General features: G+C 49.3%; 1 protein-coding gene across 1 annotated transcript; it reads left to right on the plus strand.

The window, feature by feature from the left end:
• Positions 1-3,090: 3,090 nt before the first annotated feature.
• LOC136506990 (large ribosomal subunit protein uL2-like) lies at positions 3,091-3,543 on the plus strand. Its single transcript, XM_066501857.1, has one exon. It carries the CDS (start codon positions 3,091-3,093, stop codon positions 3,541-3,543), a length of 453 nt encoding a protein of 150 aa, XP_066357954.1.
• The last annotated feature ends 12,717 nt before the right edge of the window (positions 3,544-16,260 follow it).

A 16,260-nucleotide genomic window follows, 5' to 3' on the forward strand; every position in this document is an offset into this window, starting at 1 on the left:
GATGGGCCCGATCCAAAGCATAAAGGGGGTTTAGCGGATCACAGGGTGCCTGGTCGCCCTCAGCCAATTCATTTCGTGCCTCGGCGAACGAGGACTCCCCCTTTATCGACTCCTAAAGAAATCTAACTGTTTCGAGTGGACAGCCAAGGCTCAGGAGGCGCTTGACATGGTTAAGCAATTTTTAACTAAACCTCTGGTCCTAGTTCCTCCATACAATGGAGAGTCCCTCCTACTATATATATCGGCCACCACCTAGGTGGTCAGCTCCACCTTGGTGGTAGAGCGAGAGGAAGAGGGGCACGCCTTCAAGGTGCAGCGCCCTATGTATTTCATTAGCGAGGTGTTATCCGACTCCAAAGCCTGCTACTCCCAAATCCAGAAACTCCTCTACACCATCCTCATCACCAAGAGGAAGCTATGCCACTACTTCGAATCACACCCTGTAACAGTAGTGACATCGTTCCCCCTCGGTGAGGTCGTCCATAGCCATGCTGCTACGGGAAGAACCGCAAAGTGGGCGCTCGAGCTGATGGATCAGGGCATTTCTTATGCCCCTTGAACAGCGATCAAATCTTAGGTACTAGCTGACTTCATCACAGAGTGGACCGAGGTCCAAATGCCACCAACAATCGCTAATCAATAGTACTGGATGATATACTTTGATGGATCGCTAATGAAGAAGGGCGCCGGCGTGGGACTAATCTTTGTGTCTCCCCTCAGGGTCCGCATGAGGTACATGGTTCGGCTCCATTTTCCCACATCAAACAATACCGTAGAGTATGAAGCGCTCATCAATGGCCTACGAATCGCTATCGAGCTAGGCATCCAACGTCTCGACGTCAGAGGCGACTCCCAATTGGTTGTCAACTAGGTCATGAAGGAGTCGAGCTACCACGACGCCAAGATGGAGGCATACTGTCAAGAAGTCTGATGGCTAGAAGACAGATTTGATGGCCTCGAGCTCAATCACATCCCAAGGCGCCTCAACAAAGCAGCCGACACGCTTGCGAAAGCAGCATCCGCCCGAGAGCCAGTCCCGGCAGGCGTCTTTGCCAGTGACCAACACAAACCCTCGGTATGCTACACGGGGTCGGAACAAGCCGACGATGGCCCATCTAGTCCGATCCCAGGGGCTAATCCACCGATCGCTCCGCCCGACCCCAAGGTTATGGCGCTTGAAGAGGACCCAGTAGCGGAGTCCAACCCTCCCGATGACTGGAGAATGCTTTACCTCGACTACCTCCTTCACGACACACTACCAGTGGACAAGATGGAAGCCCGATGGCTTGCGCAATGCGCCAAGTCCTTCATTCTTGTAGAGGGCGAACTCTACAAATGGAGTCACATCAGTATTCTGCAACTTTGTATCCTTGGCGAATAGGGGAAACTCTTGCTTAGCGACATCCACGGTGGAATCTACGGTCATCATGCCGCACCAAGAACCTTGGTTGGAAATGCATTCCGACAAGGCTTTTACTGGCCCACCGCAGTAGCCGATGCCTAGCAAATTGTATGCACCTGCGAAGGGTATCAGTACTACGCTCGGCGAACACACCTCCCAGCCCAGGCACTCTAGATGATCCCTATCATGTGGCCCTTCACGGTCTGGGGACTCGACCTGGTTGGGCCACTCAAAAAGGCACCCGGGGGCTTCACCCACCTGCTTGTCACCATAGACAAGTTTACAAAATGGATTGAAGCTCGACCAATATCCACGATCAAATCCAAGCAAGCTGTGCTATTCTTCCTCGACATCATCCATTGCTTTGGAGTACCGAACTCCATCATCATAGACAATGGCACGTAGTTCACTGGCAGGAAATTTGTTTGATTCTGTGATGAACAACACATCCGGATCGATTGGGCAGCCGTCGCACACCCCCGGACGAATGGGCAGGTCGAGCGCGCAAACGGCATGCTCCTTCAAGGCCTCAAACCTAGAATTTTCAACCAGTTGAACAAGTTTGGCGCGCGCTGGCTCGCTGAGTTCCCAGCCATGCTCTGGAGCCTAAGGACAACTCCTAGCCGGGCCACCGGCTACACACCCTTCTTCATGGTCTACGGTTCCGAGGCCATTCTTCCAACGGACCTTGACTATGGAGCACCAAGAATCAGAGCATACGATGAACAGGGGGCCAAGGCATCCCACCAAGACACCATGGACCAGCTAGATGAAGCCCACGACATTGCCATCCTCCGTTCGGCTAAGTACCAGTAGGCGCTGCGACGGTACCACAGTCGACGGGTGCGGGGTTGAGCCTTCAATGTCGGAGATCTCATCCTCCGTCTTGTGTAGAGCAACAAGGACCGCCACAAACTCTCCCTGCCCTGGGAAGGGCCCTACATCGTCATGGAAGTACTTCGCCCAGGCGCCTACCAGTTGAAAACCATCAACGGCAAGGTCTTCACCAACGCCTGGAACATTGAGCAGCTACATCGTTTTTACCCTTAAAATAAGCGTACACTCTTCCTTATCAGTTTTTGTCATTACAAAAACTCGATCCTTAGTGACTTCTGACCCCTGCAAAATTGCGAGGGGCCAGACTTCACTCGGGGGCTGACATGAGTAATACATGTATTACGCTTACACTTGCAAAAAAACCTCCTGTGTTATATTTGCAAACATTCGCTAAGTTTTCCATTCTTCTCATAAATAAGTCCTAAGGGCTAAGATTTTGGGAACAAATTCTGAATACAACTAGTAGGACTATGGGCGACCCACGCCCCAGTGGCTGCAACCTCTTTGCTCACCGACTCAAATCAGAATTGGTTCACCCACGTTCTTAGTTTCTTACGACTTAGACCGTGAGAAGGGTCGGAGGACACTAAAACCATTTCTACAAAAAGAGAGAAAGTTATGAAACTGCTTGCCAAAGGCAAAAGATGAAGATTTGTTCATTTTTTGCACAAATTCGCCACTTACAAAGTGATTTCATTACAAAAAGGACTAATATACTTGTAAATTCAGGACTGTTTACTCGGGGGCTTCCCCCACAAAATTATTCAATTACAGTCTCTGCTTAGCTTTACTACAAGTACTGCTGCAGTCGCCGTGCCACGCTCTCCATCGGCGACACCCGGGGCATGTACATGGGCCAGCTCATCTACTGCGGCCGCCGCGCCACGCTCTCCATCGGCGACGCCCGGGGCGTGTACACGGGGCAGCTTGTCTACTATAGTTGCCGCGCCATGCTGTCCATCGGCGACGCCTGGGGCGTGTACATGGGCCAGCTCATTTACTACGGCCACCGCGCCACGCTCTCCATCGGCGACATCCTGCCGCTTCGCAGGATCCTCGAAGGTGCCGTCATCTACAACGCCTTTGCCAGGGTGTCCGGGGACTACGCCATCATCGTCAGCCGCAACCCCGACAGCAACGCCTCCGCCAGGGCATCTGAGGACTATGCCATCATTGCTAGCCACAACCCTGACAACGGCGTCAGGGTAGGAAACCCCTCCTGCCAAAGGAGGAGCACAGCGAACGACGGCGAAGTCGACGACGCACGGCGCCCACCAGCGCCCCTTCTCCTTCGACAGCAGTGACTCCTCAGCAAGGGCGGCATGCACCATCTCATCTACATTGGATGACCTCTGGCTCAACATCATGCTCTAGATTCACAAGCGGATTTGTGAGTTTTCTCTCTCTCTGGCATTACTCTTCCTCACTCAGGAACCGCCGCGACGCATGGATGCATTCGACAGAAAGGAAGAAGAAGGAGAGATAGCGGCTCAGAGGCAGAAGAAGAGGTGGGATGAGAATCCCCCTCCCTATTTAAAGAGGAGCCACTGCAGCTAAGGAAAGGCGAAAGGTTGGACGAAAAACCCTCTCCCTTCCCCTCCTTAAATATGGAATCAATGCTGATTGATACCTGAGAGGACGCACCGGAACTGACGGGATGCACCCTGGTCGACAAGGCATCCCCCCGGTCAAACTGGACACTACTTGGGTATGGCCCACCACTGACCCGCTCTAGACGCGGCAATTAAGGCGCCCACATGGGCAGACGACCCTTTGCCTCCCCATGCAGGACCACGGAATGACCCGACGATAGGACCTCTGTAAAGGGGAGCCCAACGGATCTCCTGGGTCGACCACACGGCCTAGGAGAGACAATGAACGAATGTCCAAAGAAAAAAGATATGCATCTCTACCTTCTTACTTTATGCGTTAAAGATTTATTACCAAACCTCCGACCCCGTCAAACGGCGGGGACACAAACATCACTCGGGGGCTGCCGAGGATGTCTACCAGTCTAGACATTTGCTTCACCCGACCCCTCCATATGCTTGAAACTAGAGATGCGGAATACGGGCATAGAACTTTGAGTAAAACTGGATGAACTAGCAGACCCTACGCCTCGGTAGCTATGGTGTTTCTATCCACTAGAAAAATCATACTCAACGCCCCTCACGTCTCCAGCTTCGACGTCTGCCTTCTCAAGAAGGGTTCAGAGGGGTCCGCCTACAGAATCTCCCCCAAAGGAGAAGATGTCAGGATGCCCAAGTTAATTAAATGGCTCGGACCACCAACGAGATACGAAAAACAAAGAATAGCAATTCTTAGGCAGGTTACTCCAACCTCATCGCAAACATCAGGCCTGAACCCTGCACGGACACATCTGGTAGGAGCTTTCTATCACTCATACCACCAAGGTAATGTTACTAACCCCGCCTTCATTTCGATTATATTATACATATGCAAAACATCCCAACACTTCGTGTTGCATCATGAAACGGCCGTCGCCTCATTCGATATAGGCGGCAGCAGGCCGAGGTTCGAAGGCCGGCTCGCGAAGGGCTCGAGGCCGCCTCGTGCCGAACAGAGCTAGGGAGAAATAACTGAGATAAGCCCTAGCAGCCCTGCCCGACCTCGCTCAGAAGCGGACAGGGACATCTCAACCTTTTCTTGTTCAATTCTAACCCTGAGCCAAACCCACAGAATCTCCATCGAGGAGAGGCCATCAGGCTGCCTGAGCCTATCGAACGGCTCGGGCATCTGCCGGGAGGTGGGTTAAGAAGTTGTGGAGTGCCACCAGAGGGCTCTGCCGACGCCATCAGCAAATGATGGACTCGAATTCCACACGAATGTACCCATTAGCGAGCTCGTTGAGCGCGATACTCGAGCCGTCGAGGCAAGTGTCGTTTACTCAGCCCCTCCGATTGCGAAAATCGAGGATGAGGTAACACGCAAATTATGACCGACCCCTATCGGACCCTGACAAGGCCCAGGGGCTCGAGCCGATCAATACAGGGACACAGGTTCGAAGGCCCTACCTTGCCGAGCCCATAGAGTCCCTGTTTGGGGATTTCTGTTGGAAGGTAGGGCGGGGAATATTGCAATGTCATCCAAGGACTTCACCAACCCTGTCACAAAAACCACGGAATGGGATTCCATCTGAACGTTCCGGTCTCCAAAAACCCCCAACCCCAGAAAATACAGGGGGTCAGACCTTACTCGGGGGCTGGTTAAGGTATGGCTACCTCCCTTCCTTCTTTCGAAACAATCTCCTCGCATCAAGACCAACGACAAGATTTGGGGGAACAGATTGGTAAGATCGCAAAAAATCAAACAAAACGAAATTATGAAGCAAAATCATGAAACTACGTCTAGACTCGAAAATACTGACACTTGTTCACATATTACATATAAGTTGTTCTCAAAATTATTCGACTAACTACTCCCACGAAGGGAGAACCATCTCTTTCAGATTATCAGCCAGGTTTTTCGCAAGGGGAGCAACCATCTTCTCCATTGCCTCTAGCTCGTTATCCTTGTAGGTGGACGGGAAACCTTCGCTCATCACCTTTAGGTTGATTTCCTTCTCGTAATGAGCATGGGCGATAGTGCAGGCCTGGGTGATCCCGGTGTGAAAAGCACTCTCCTCAAGCTGGCCCACCCGAGCCATGATACCCGCAGCACAAGCCACGAGCAGGCTGGTCTCCACGGGCTCCACCACCTTTAGGGCATCAAGGACCACCCTAACCGCAGCTTCAGAAGATCATGCTCGTTGCTCTAAGTCTGAAGGGTCCTTCGTATATGGTCAAGCTCCTTTTCTAGCTTGACAGAGACATTTTTGGCGCTCAACCTTCGGCTCACCGCGTCACCGAGATCCGCCCAGAGAGAACAGACCACCTCGACGTCCTCATCCACCTTCTGCTAAAGGGCTATGGCCCTACTCTCGGCCTTCCACCGGAGGTCCCGCTCCATCTCCAGCTCCTTCAGGACCTTGTCGGCCTTCTCATTAGCCGCGGCATTCCTCTATAGCAGCTCATCTCGCTCCTTTTGGAGCCTGGCGATCTCCTCCCCATCTAGCTTGGACCTTGCCGACAAATCCTCAAACATCCCATGGGCCTCCTCCGCATCCTGACGCGCCTAGGCCTCCCGCTCCTAGGCGGCAGCAAGCTGTGCGGCCATGTCTGCTCGCAGCCGGGCCTCCTCAGAAAGGCGATCCCACTCCACCTTCTGCTCACGGAGGAATCAGGATTTATTCTAGCTACGAGCAACAAGAACCTGAAGAGGAAGAAGACTGGTATCAAAAATGCGAAAACACAAAAACACGCGAAGAAAGAAGAAAACCAAGCGAATACCTGGGTAGTAGGAACAACGATTTCACGCAGGGCTCCTCTGGCCTGGTCCAGGGCCTCCAGCATGGTCGAGATTCCGATGTCAAGACCCTCCCGCTCCATGCTCTCGGAATGATCATCGAGCGAGAAAAGAGCCGATGTCGGGTCCTGAGCGGCCATCCACTAGAGCGGCGGCTCCCCCCGTGTGGGGGAGCGGCTTCTTCCCGACAAAGGGGCTGGGGGTGGCTCCCTCCTGACCCTATGCAGCACCACCGCCATGCTCGAGGACCCTCCGACTAGACCCTCCTCCATTCGGGCCGCTTTGAGCGCCACGGGCGGATCCACCTGGGCCCCCGGTGGCGCGGATTGCACTACATCCTCGAGCGCCACCATGGCCGCGCCCAGCTGATCTTGGCTTGGCATGGTCATGACCACCTCCACCGGCGGTATGTGGCCCTCGGCCGGCTATACCACGTCCGCCATGGAGGAAGCCGCCTGCTCGGTAACCTCCGCGGGCGTGGGCGCCACCACAGACGCCGTCGGGTTGGCCAATGCAGATCCAACATCGGCACCACTCCTGCTCGAAACAGGGGTGACGCCAGGCGACGCCATCTATCCCACTTGAATGGCGAGACTCTTCTTGGGCGCCAGCCCTAGGGGGTGACCCATCCGCAAGAACCTACACAAAGGTAATAGCCATTAGGTCAAAATAGAAATGGAAAAAGGATGAAAACAGGGGAATCGGCAGCTTACGCTGACGCCCTCGGCCGACGGAAGCGTTTTGGGGATGGATCCCCAGATCCCTGCCCCGACTCATCTAGGCGGGACCGTTTCGAGCCTGCCCCCTGCCCCGAGGCAGTGGGGCTCATCTCCCTCACCTCACCATGGGGCGCGGCACCAGAGCCGCTCCCCTCCATCATCACATGGGGCGCGGCACCAGAGCCGCTTCCCTCCATCGTCTCATAGGGCGCGGCACCAGAGATGCTCCCCTCCATCATCTCATGGGGCATGACACCAGAGCCACTCCCCTCCACCATCACCTCGGGGTCAGTGGCAGCAAGCCCGCCTTCCCCCATCCACCGATCCTCGACCGGCACGCCGTGCGAAGCGGTGGACTCTCCGACCTCCACCGACTCACTTCCCTCCGCATGGAACAGGAAGGGTCCCTGCATGGACAGGTGGGCACTTGTCAGCGTGTCCTTGTCCTCCAGGATGCCCCAATCCACATCGATGACTACCTCATCATCATCATCATCGTCGTCGTCGTCGTCATCACTCCTCACGTCCTCTCCTCGATCCCATGCCTCCTGCTTTAGTCGTTTCGCCTTCTTCTTTTGCTCCCTTGCTTTCTTGTCCCGCTCCGCCGTGAGTCGATTTGCCGCCGCCACGGCCTTGTCCTTCGGTAGCGGAACTGGACTATCTTTGAAGACTAGCCCCCTTGGCTGGTCCCAACATTGCAAAAGCAAGTATAAAAAAATTGAGATTTAGAAAAAAAGAAAGAGCACGGGAGAAGAGGGCTTACGAATTCAAGGAACCCAGGTTCCGGCCGCATTGGGGGATGTCCGGGCACCGGATACACAATGTTGAGGACGCTGCCTTTGGAATCCTTCGTCGGCTCCGTCGCCTCCTTAATGCGCTGCGCCACTTCCAAAAAGGGGAGCGCCTCATCAACAAGCACCATCCCCTCGAACGACATTCCGGGCATCATCCGATGCAGGGGAAGCACGCGCACCATCAGCGGTGCCACCCTCCTCCCGTGATAGGCGCCGATAATCCCCGTCCCCTTTACGCCCCGATCCTTCAGGGCTTGGAGGGCAGAAAGAAAGTCGGAGACGTGTTTCTTGTCTTTGGACTGGACGCCCCAGCCCCATGACTCCGGAGCCTCTTCAATAAGGCGTCCAGTGTACCTCGGTAGGGTGGCACTTATATCATCCCTAACATAAATCCACAGCGAGTGACATCCCTTGTTAGATGTCGCCAGACGCATGCATGGGTAACCCCTTGACCAGGTATGGCGCAGATGAATGCTGGCACATCCCATTGGCGCGTTCACATATTTCCCCCCAATCTTCCTCTTCGACAAACTAATGGTAAAGAAATACCGCCACAGATCAAAATGGGGATTGATCCCTAGGAAACCCTCACATAGGGCAACAAATGCAGCCATATGTTGAACCCCGTTAGGAGTTAGATGCTGCAGCTCCACCTCATAATAATCCAGTAGCCCCCAAAGGAATCTATGCGCGGGTACCGCAAATCCCCGCTCATGGAAGATGGTGAAAGAAACAACATACCCTTCAGGTGGCACCGGCTCACCCTCGTTGCCAGGTAGCAGCCACTCCTAGATGGCGGACAGTGGGCGGAGAAGGCCACGGTGGACGAGGCCCTCCAAACGTCGTGAGGTGATGCTAGATCTGCCCCACAACTCCATTAAAGCAATTGGGGAGAAAGGTGGGCGTGAGCTCGACGGCGACTATGGGGCAGGCGCAAGCTTGACGATGGCTACAACACGGATGCAAGCCGACTGACGGTGGTGGCGCGGGTGCAGGAGGATGGGGTGATTGGCGGTGGATGTTTCAAGACGCAAAGGCAAGGGAGCGAAATACGGAACCTTGGGGGCGAACCCCGTGGTTTTATAGGGGTGACGGACGTGAGAAGGGCAACCATTCGCCTCGATCTCCGGGCCTGCCACGCGCACCGCCACGTCACAGCATGGGACACGCGCCCGCAGTCCCTATCCTCTCCGACCAAAAATCGTGGTGGATGATTCGCCTTCCTAGGCGAATCTAGACTCTCTACCCATCTGGGAAACGCAGGTCACGAATATTTTTTCTGTCTTTGGCCCACCTAAGGCCCAGAAGCTCGGACGGGTCCGCGAACGATCCAAAATCAAGGGCGCAAGCATTACTGAAGTCTCAATCCATGGTCAAGCCCCGGCTAGGTCAGCCCTGAATGAGATCCCCGCGTACGGGATACCACGACCCCCTCGAAAAATATCCAGTTGACGAAAAACTAAGTCCTTCAGCCTTACCCATGAAGGTACTGAAAACACCCTCTAGGCAATCCTATCCGAATCACCTAGAGGCTCGGGGGCTACACCCATCGGGTGCGCTCGTGTGCACCCTCCGGCAAAGTAACTCCGACGAAATCAAAAACACCCTCCAGGCGATTCTATCCGAATCACCTAGAGGCTCGAGGGCTACTGTATGGGACCTAATACCGGGGTACCCCAGAAGGTGGATCCAATAACCACCAAACATTAAAAACTTCTGGATGGATAAGGGCGCCGTAGCGTCCCTTGCTCGAATGACAGGAGTTTGGTTCCGCCTCGCCCGACGCCTTTGAGGTGGCTTTGACTCGCCCAAGGGCTCAGGGCTAGTCTCCGTCTCGCCCGATGCCTTTGAGGTGGCTCTGACTCGTCCGAGGGCTCAGGGCTAGTCTTGGTCTCGCCCGACGCCTTTAGGGCGGGCTCGGTCTCGCCCGAAGGCTGAGGGATAGATTCTGCCTCGCCCGACCCTAGAGGGGCAGGGCCGGTCTCGCCCAAGAGATAGGGATTGGTCTCCGTTTTGCCCGACGGTAAGGAACGAGCCTCGCCCTGCTCCATATCTAAAGAATGGTTTCATCTTACCTGACAACTTCTCCCCGTTCCCTCAAGATGATAGGTACAGGGCAAGACAAGACGTTCGGGTCAACCATGGCTCCAAGGACCATACCCTGCGCCCTAGCAGGAAAAGTACTGCCAGGGAACGACGGGACAGGTGCTTTAGACCCTTCCGGGTGCCGCATAGCCCGAAAGGTATTACAGGTGCGTACTCCTCACCCTGTAGAGTTGTAGGCGCCGCCTTCAGCCCTGGGACATGGAACCCGACGAAGATATACGACAACCGCTACGCTCCAGAAAAGGATTTGCTATCTCCACGAACGACGGATATTCCGTGACCACGCTATGGACCCGAGGGAGCGGCGCCCGCTTCCTGACCCCTCAGGTCCACCAAGTCAGAAGACCTTGACCACGGCGTTACTCCGGACCCCGACCCCTCGTCCCTCCGACGAAGACTCACAGGAACCATAAGGCGTGTGAAGCAAGGCTGGGAGAGGCTAATAAGTCAAAACCACTGTACTACAGCCCATACCCTGTGCAGGGCAGCATTCTGTAATCAACCTGACATTCTATAGAGACATCGACAGTATTGTAGGCGCTTATCTTCCTTCGTACTCATCAGAATGAAGAACCAGGCCAGGTAGACGTGAGCCACAAGACTAAGTAGAGTACGCATCCTAAAGCCCTCACCCTTGTAAAAGCCAGCCCCTTCCTCTATAAAAGGGGATGCACTTCTTCCATCAAAGGGACGGACTTTTGACCGAACAATACAAGACACACACACAGTCAAGCTGCTACCAAGCTCTTGACCTCCTTTCAACCCTTCCATCAGAGACTTGGGATCAGTCCATCTCTCGATCGTTTGTACCCCCTACTATGAATCATTCACGGTGCTAATAACACGAGCAGCAACAAACTGGACATAGGGACATTCGGCCCGAACCAGTATAAATCTTGTGTCATTTAGCGCACCATCCAAGCCTAACGCGTATTATTATAAATTTACTTGCTGGTGTTCATACGAAACACCGACACGAGGTGTTAGAGAACAAAGATAGAGGGGTGTAGTCTTGGCTAGACCGATAGTATTAATTCCGCACTTGTTTCGATTAGCCGACGCGATTAATTTTAGAAATGACTATTCACCCCTCTAGTCCGCCATTTCGACCCTACACTATCTCAAATTTACAAGGCAGGAGATAGAAATTGATTTTATAAATCACCATGCTATGTTTTTACTATCTAACTTATAGCATGCTCTCCAACTCGCTTCTCTATAGTAAAAATGCAACATATAAGTACCTTCCTTTATGACTAACAATAATATGCAAATGTATTTCGTATAGAACCATATTAGCTTAATTAATCTGTGTCTAAATTATAATTATTCTAATAAATTCAATTCCAAGGATCTAAACGTGGCTTAGTATTTTTTTTTTTTTTTGGGTAGATTCCATGGTAGTGCAACCGCGTATCCTGTTGACAAAAGGCAGCAGCTGCACTGCTGCTTTTTGGATAGTGAAATGGTGATGGAATTAGCTGGTTGTCAAATTGCTGCTAGCGGCCTCACTTTTGTCGTTTTAATTACCAATTACCAACTCCCATCTACTTGATTTTCTAATATATATATATCCTAATATTACTTGCACAAGCAGCTATACGCACACAAATCCTCTCGGCGAGTGATCACTGCTTTCTCCACAAGTCCATACCAGCCAGCGTCGTCCCTTCTTACAGCCTATAATGGTTAGACATGTGAGAAAAAACATTTTGTTAGATTCTATGATTTCTTTCGTAATAAAATTTTATTTCTAAGAAAATTCTATTGCGTGCAAGCTATCGCATACAGCAAAATTTTAATGAAATTTCGCAGCAACGCACGGAGTATTCTCTAGTTAGCACTTGTTTTTTATGCTGTGCCGTTTTAGACTGTTGTCAGTTGATTACGGATTCAATGGCAAATTGCCAATTGTGATTTTTATCAAAAGAAAAAACCGAATGTGTCAACAGAAAGAACACATCATTTTGATTTTGATTTTGAATTCTTCCTCTATGTTTTCATATATAAAATTGCTTTCAACAACTGATTGTAACTCTTTGAAATTGCACAGGTTAAACCACAAACGAAAATGAATGATAAATTTGAAAAATTTGAGACTGTACCTCTCAAGAGAAAGTGGTGTAAACAATTTTTACACTGTTAGACTCAATGTGGTGTAAACAAGTTTTGCACTCAAAGGTGTAACCTTGGTTAACCTACTTCTCACTTTAATGGAAAATGGAGTAAGCCAAAGTTTGATTCCTGGATGGAATGACTCGGGTGTCACACGGGGACCGAGCAAGGCTCAGTGGCCTATTATGTGTTTGAGCGCATGGTTAGCACCGGTGACCGTTTTCAAATGAAGGGCAGTGCACCTGGCAGCACTAAGAAAAAAAAAGGAAAAAAAGACATGTCAATAGTTCACGTTACTCTGTTTGTATTTTTCCATGAAATGGATCGTTGGTATATATAGAGATTTGAATGCTTATTTTCATGCAGAAGAGAGGATAACTCTTCTCAATTCCAAATTGTAACCCGTTATTTCTTTATAGATACATTATATCTTTTGCTATACTATCCAGATGTGCATTATGTTTTTGCTAAGTTTTTCTATTCTAGCGCAACACCTAAGTTCCTACCCCCTATCAACTAAACTAGGAAGCTAGAGTAGGAAAGGTAAGCACAATACCAAGAAATGGAAGTAAGTGTGGAAATGTAAATGAGTTAGATGATGCAAACTCCCACGTAGACTTTTCCTGAGGTCGAGAAGCTCGCTCTTCACCCTAGTCCTTGTCAGAACCCTCACAAGGATGCCCTTGCAAGGGCTAAACTCCTCGTAGGCAACTCTATGGAAAGCCCACGGTCATTCCCAACAAGCAATTGGTTCTCCGTGTCCCGTTGTCTTCACTATATCGAGTTTTTGGCCAAAATGTGCGGACCTTGCTCGTTCCCTTAGTACAACCACTAGTACAAAAAAGATTTTTAGGGACGCCTCCCTTTTCTATTAGAGGCGGTTAAACTAGCATACCACCTCTAACGTCCCTGGGGAGCACTGTAGCTCCATGACCGTCGCTGAAGATCCATTTTCAGGGTCGATTCCATTAAGAAACCCGCCTCTAAAAATGTATCCATTTTTAGGGTCGGTTCCGTTAAGAGAACCGCCTCTGAAAATGATATTTTCAAGGACAGTTACTTATGTCATCCGTCTTTGAAAATGAGTGATTTTTAGAGATGGTTTTATTAAGTCATCCGCCTTTGAAAATTGATTTTCAAGGGAAGTTGACTAAGTCAACCGTCTTTAAAAATAGCTACCGCACAAATAAATTCATATATATATTTTTTAAATAAAGTCGGATGAAGACAAAATTTATATCAAAATTGTAGAGCCCGACGAGATCTAAAACTTTGTAGTTGATAAAATTTTTGTTTGAGATAATTTAGGGTTTCAAATATATAAATTAAGTCTCAGATTTTGAATTTCAAATTTTTGAATTTTTCAAATGACCTTGGATGGAGAAATGTCCTATATGAAAGTTGTAGTGCTCTACGAGATCTAAAACTTTGTAGTTGAAAGTTTTCTCATTCAAGATTGTTTATGAGTTAAAATATTAATTACAAGATTTATACATAAATAGACAACATCGTAGAACTAGTCATAAGTGATTGCGCACGCGAGGAAAAGGTTATGGGTCCGAATCTTGTTGTCTGCACTTATTCAAAACAAGTGAAAAATAAATCTTGTGAACTATGGCTAGTTCTTAGCCCTTTGGCCTATATTAAAAATATATATTTTTTCTTATTTTTAATATACTGTAAATGATTTTTAAAAAAATCTGAAAATTATTTTTAGGGCCCTGAAAATCAATTTTTATGGCAGTTTTAAAACCGCTTTGAAAATCACTTATTTTTACAATCGGTGGCATTGCAGCGGTTTTTCAAACTGCATCTAAAAACCGATTTTAACCGCCTCTAAAAATCTTTTCTGTACTAATGAACCTAGGTAGTCACTCCACACATAAGAGGATATTGTAAAACCAAAGCCCCTAGTGTACAATACTTGGTACGCGCAAGCACCAATAGCTTAGAGGTGTGCGAACCTCATTAAACACCACTCCCTTCGTCCCAAAAAGAATGCATTTCTAGCTTTTTGTCCAGGTTCAGAGCTAGAATTTTATTCTTTTTTGGGACTGAGGGAGTAGACCTAAACCTAGAACAAGCACTCAGAGGTGGGGATTCTAACTAGCCTAAGTACTTCACACAGCACTCTTACTAATCGTCTAATATCTCCTTAAATTATGTTGTGGCTAGAGCATTGATTGATGAGCATCAACTCACTAGCAACTTTCCATAGCTCTAACATACCCCTGAAGTGGAAAGCCTAGTCCCTAGAAAAGGTGATGGCAAGGGCCAGCGGCCAGGTGCCTTGACGAGTCAGCGACAAACTTCAGTTTTTCAACTCTGTTGCCCTCAAACTTTGTCAGAATAAGCTAGATAAAGTTTGTGAGAATAGTTTTGGATTAATCAACAAAACTTTTCAGATCAATAACTTAATGCTCTAGCATGGTTTGGATGGATCAAAATATGTCTAAACTTGAGAACAAGAAACTAATCTACAATGAGAAGAAATCAATTTGTGGATCCAGTCTAACTTAGCCTCCCCACTGTGGATATCGAGGCATCGGCCGTGCAACAAATCTAGTAGAGAGGGTCAGACGGGGTGGAGGCGTTATGGGTGGAGGAGTGTCGCTGGTGTCGAGCTAGGTGATTTGGCATATGAGGAGGCGTCGGGCGGGGATGAGGCTCGCTGGCGTAGATGTGCGAGGCTAGGGCACTGCCATCGAGGGAGAAGGATCCCACTCATCATTGGGCTGGTGTGATTTGGACTAAAACAAGGAGGCATTGAGTGGAGACAATGTGATGATGGTATGGACATTGACTGTCATCTCGGTTTGATGACTGATAGAACTAGAAGGACTTATTTGGGTTCAGATTTTTGGGTGGGCTTTTGGACTAACTAGGTTTTGAGATAAAGTGGATTTTTAACTAAGGTTTCATAAAAGAATTTGCTTTTACTCCGCTAGCTATTTCTCAATGTGTTTTACTAGCAATGCTAATTCTTAATCAAGAATCCTAAAATCTGCTCTCTCTCTCTCTCTCTCTCTCTCTCTCTCTCTTCTAATAGCATGTTACTTTCTTTTAGTAGTACCAGTAATTGTTCTTATCCTACAGTTTTTTCATTCACCCCACATGACAAAGTAAAATAGAAAACATGAATGGATTTATATGTTGTTTTGTCTAGGTTCTTGCAAGGCAAGCACATCCAATGTGTGCTTCGATGGATTCCATGCCTATGAGTACTTCTATTTAGTGAAATGGCACTAAGGCAGGAGAGGATGGGCTACTGTTTGTGCACGGGCGTGCACACAACACACCCATGCACGCATACCCACCTGCAGACACACGAACCCACAGACAACCACAACCACAACACACACATGCCTCTTGATAAGTTGATTATAATCCTTGCTTATGGGTTTCTTCAAACACAAAATCTGTTGTTTCTGTCTCTAGATATATTATTTTTGTGTGTATTTTATAGAAAACCACAAAGTCTACCCTACCTCCACCGAGCAATAGTATGTGTTGTGTGCCAAACACCGTATGTGTATAGATGTGATGTGACCACTTGTGCTTACAAAATTTTGCGCCTTCTAATGAATTGTTCTCATGCAGGGTGTCAGAATGTTATCGGAGGGTATCTTTGGTGCTCCAGCAGGTTCGTATCAGTGTAAATAATCTTAACGCCCACCCCTATTTGTGAGGTTTTCATTCTTGATAAGATTCTAGCACCTTCAAAATTTCCACCTTGGTTCCTAAAAATGTGTGTAAAAGTTTTATGGTTTAACCTAGAACATTCTACCCCAGAAGACTCAACTAAGATAAGAATTTGTTATTAGAAGACATGCTTAACCATTACTGCCGGTTCCGAAAAAGTCTACTTTCTTTCTTTCTTTTCTTCAATGTAGTGAAAACATTGGCCTCTTTGGGCTGACAA

Source organism: Miscanthus floridulus, chromosome 15 (genome assembly GCF_019320115.1).
Source record: "Miscanthus floridulus cultivar M001 chromosome 15, ASM1932011v1, whole genome shotgun sequence".
Classification (NCBI taxonomy): domain Eukaryota; kingdom Viridiplantae; phylum Streptophyta; class Magnoliopsida; order Poales; family Poaceae; genus Miscanthus; species Miscanthus floridulus.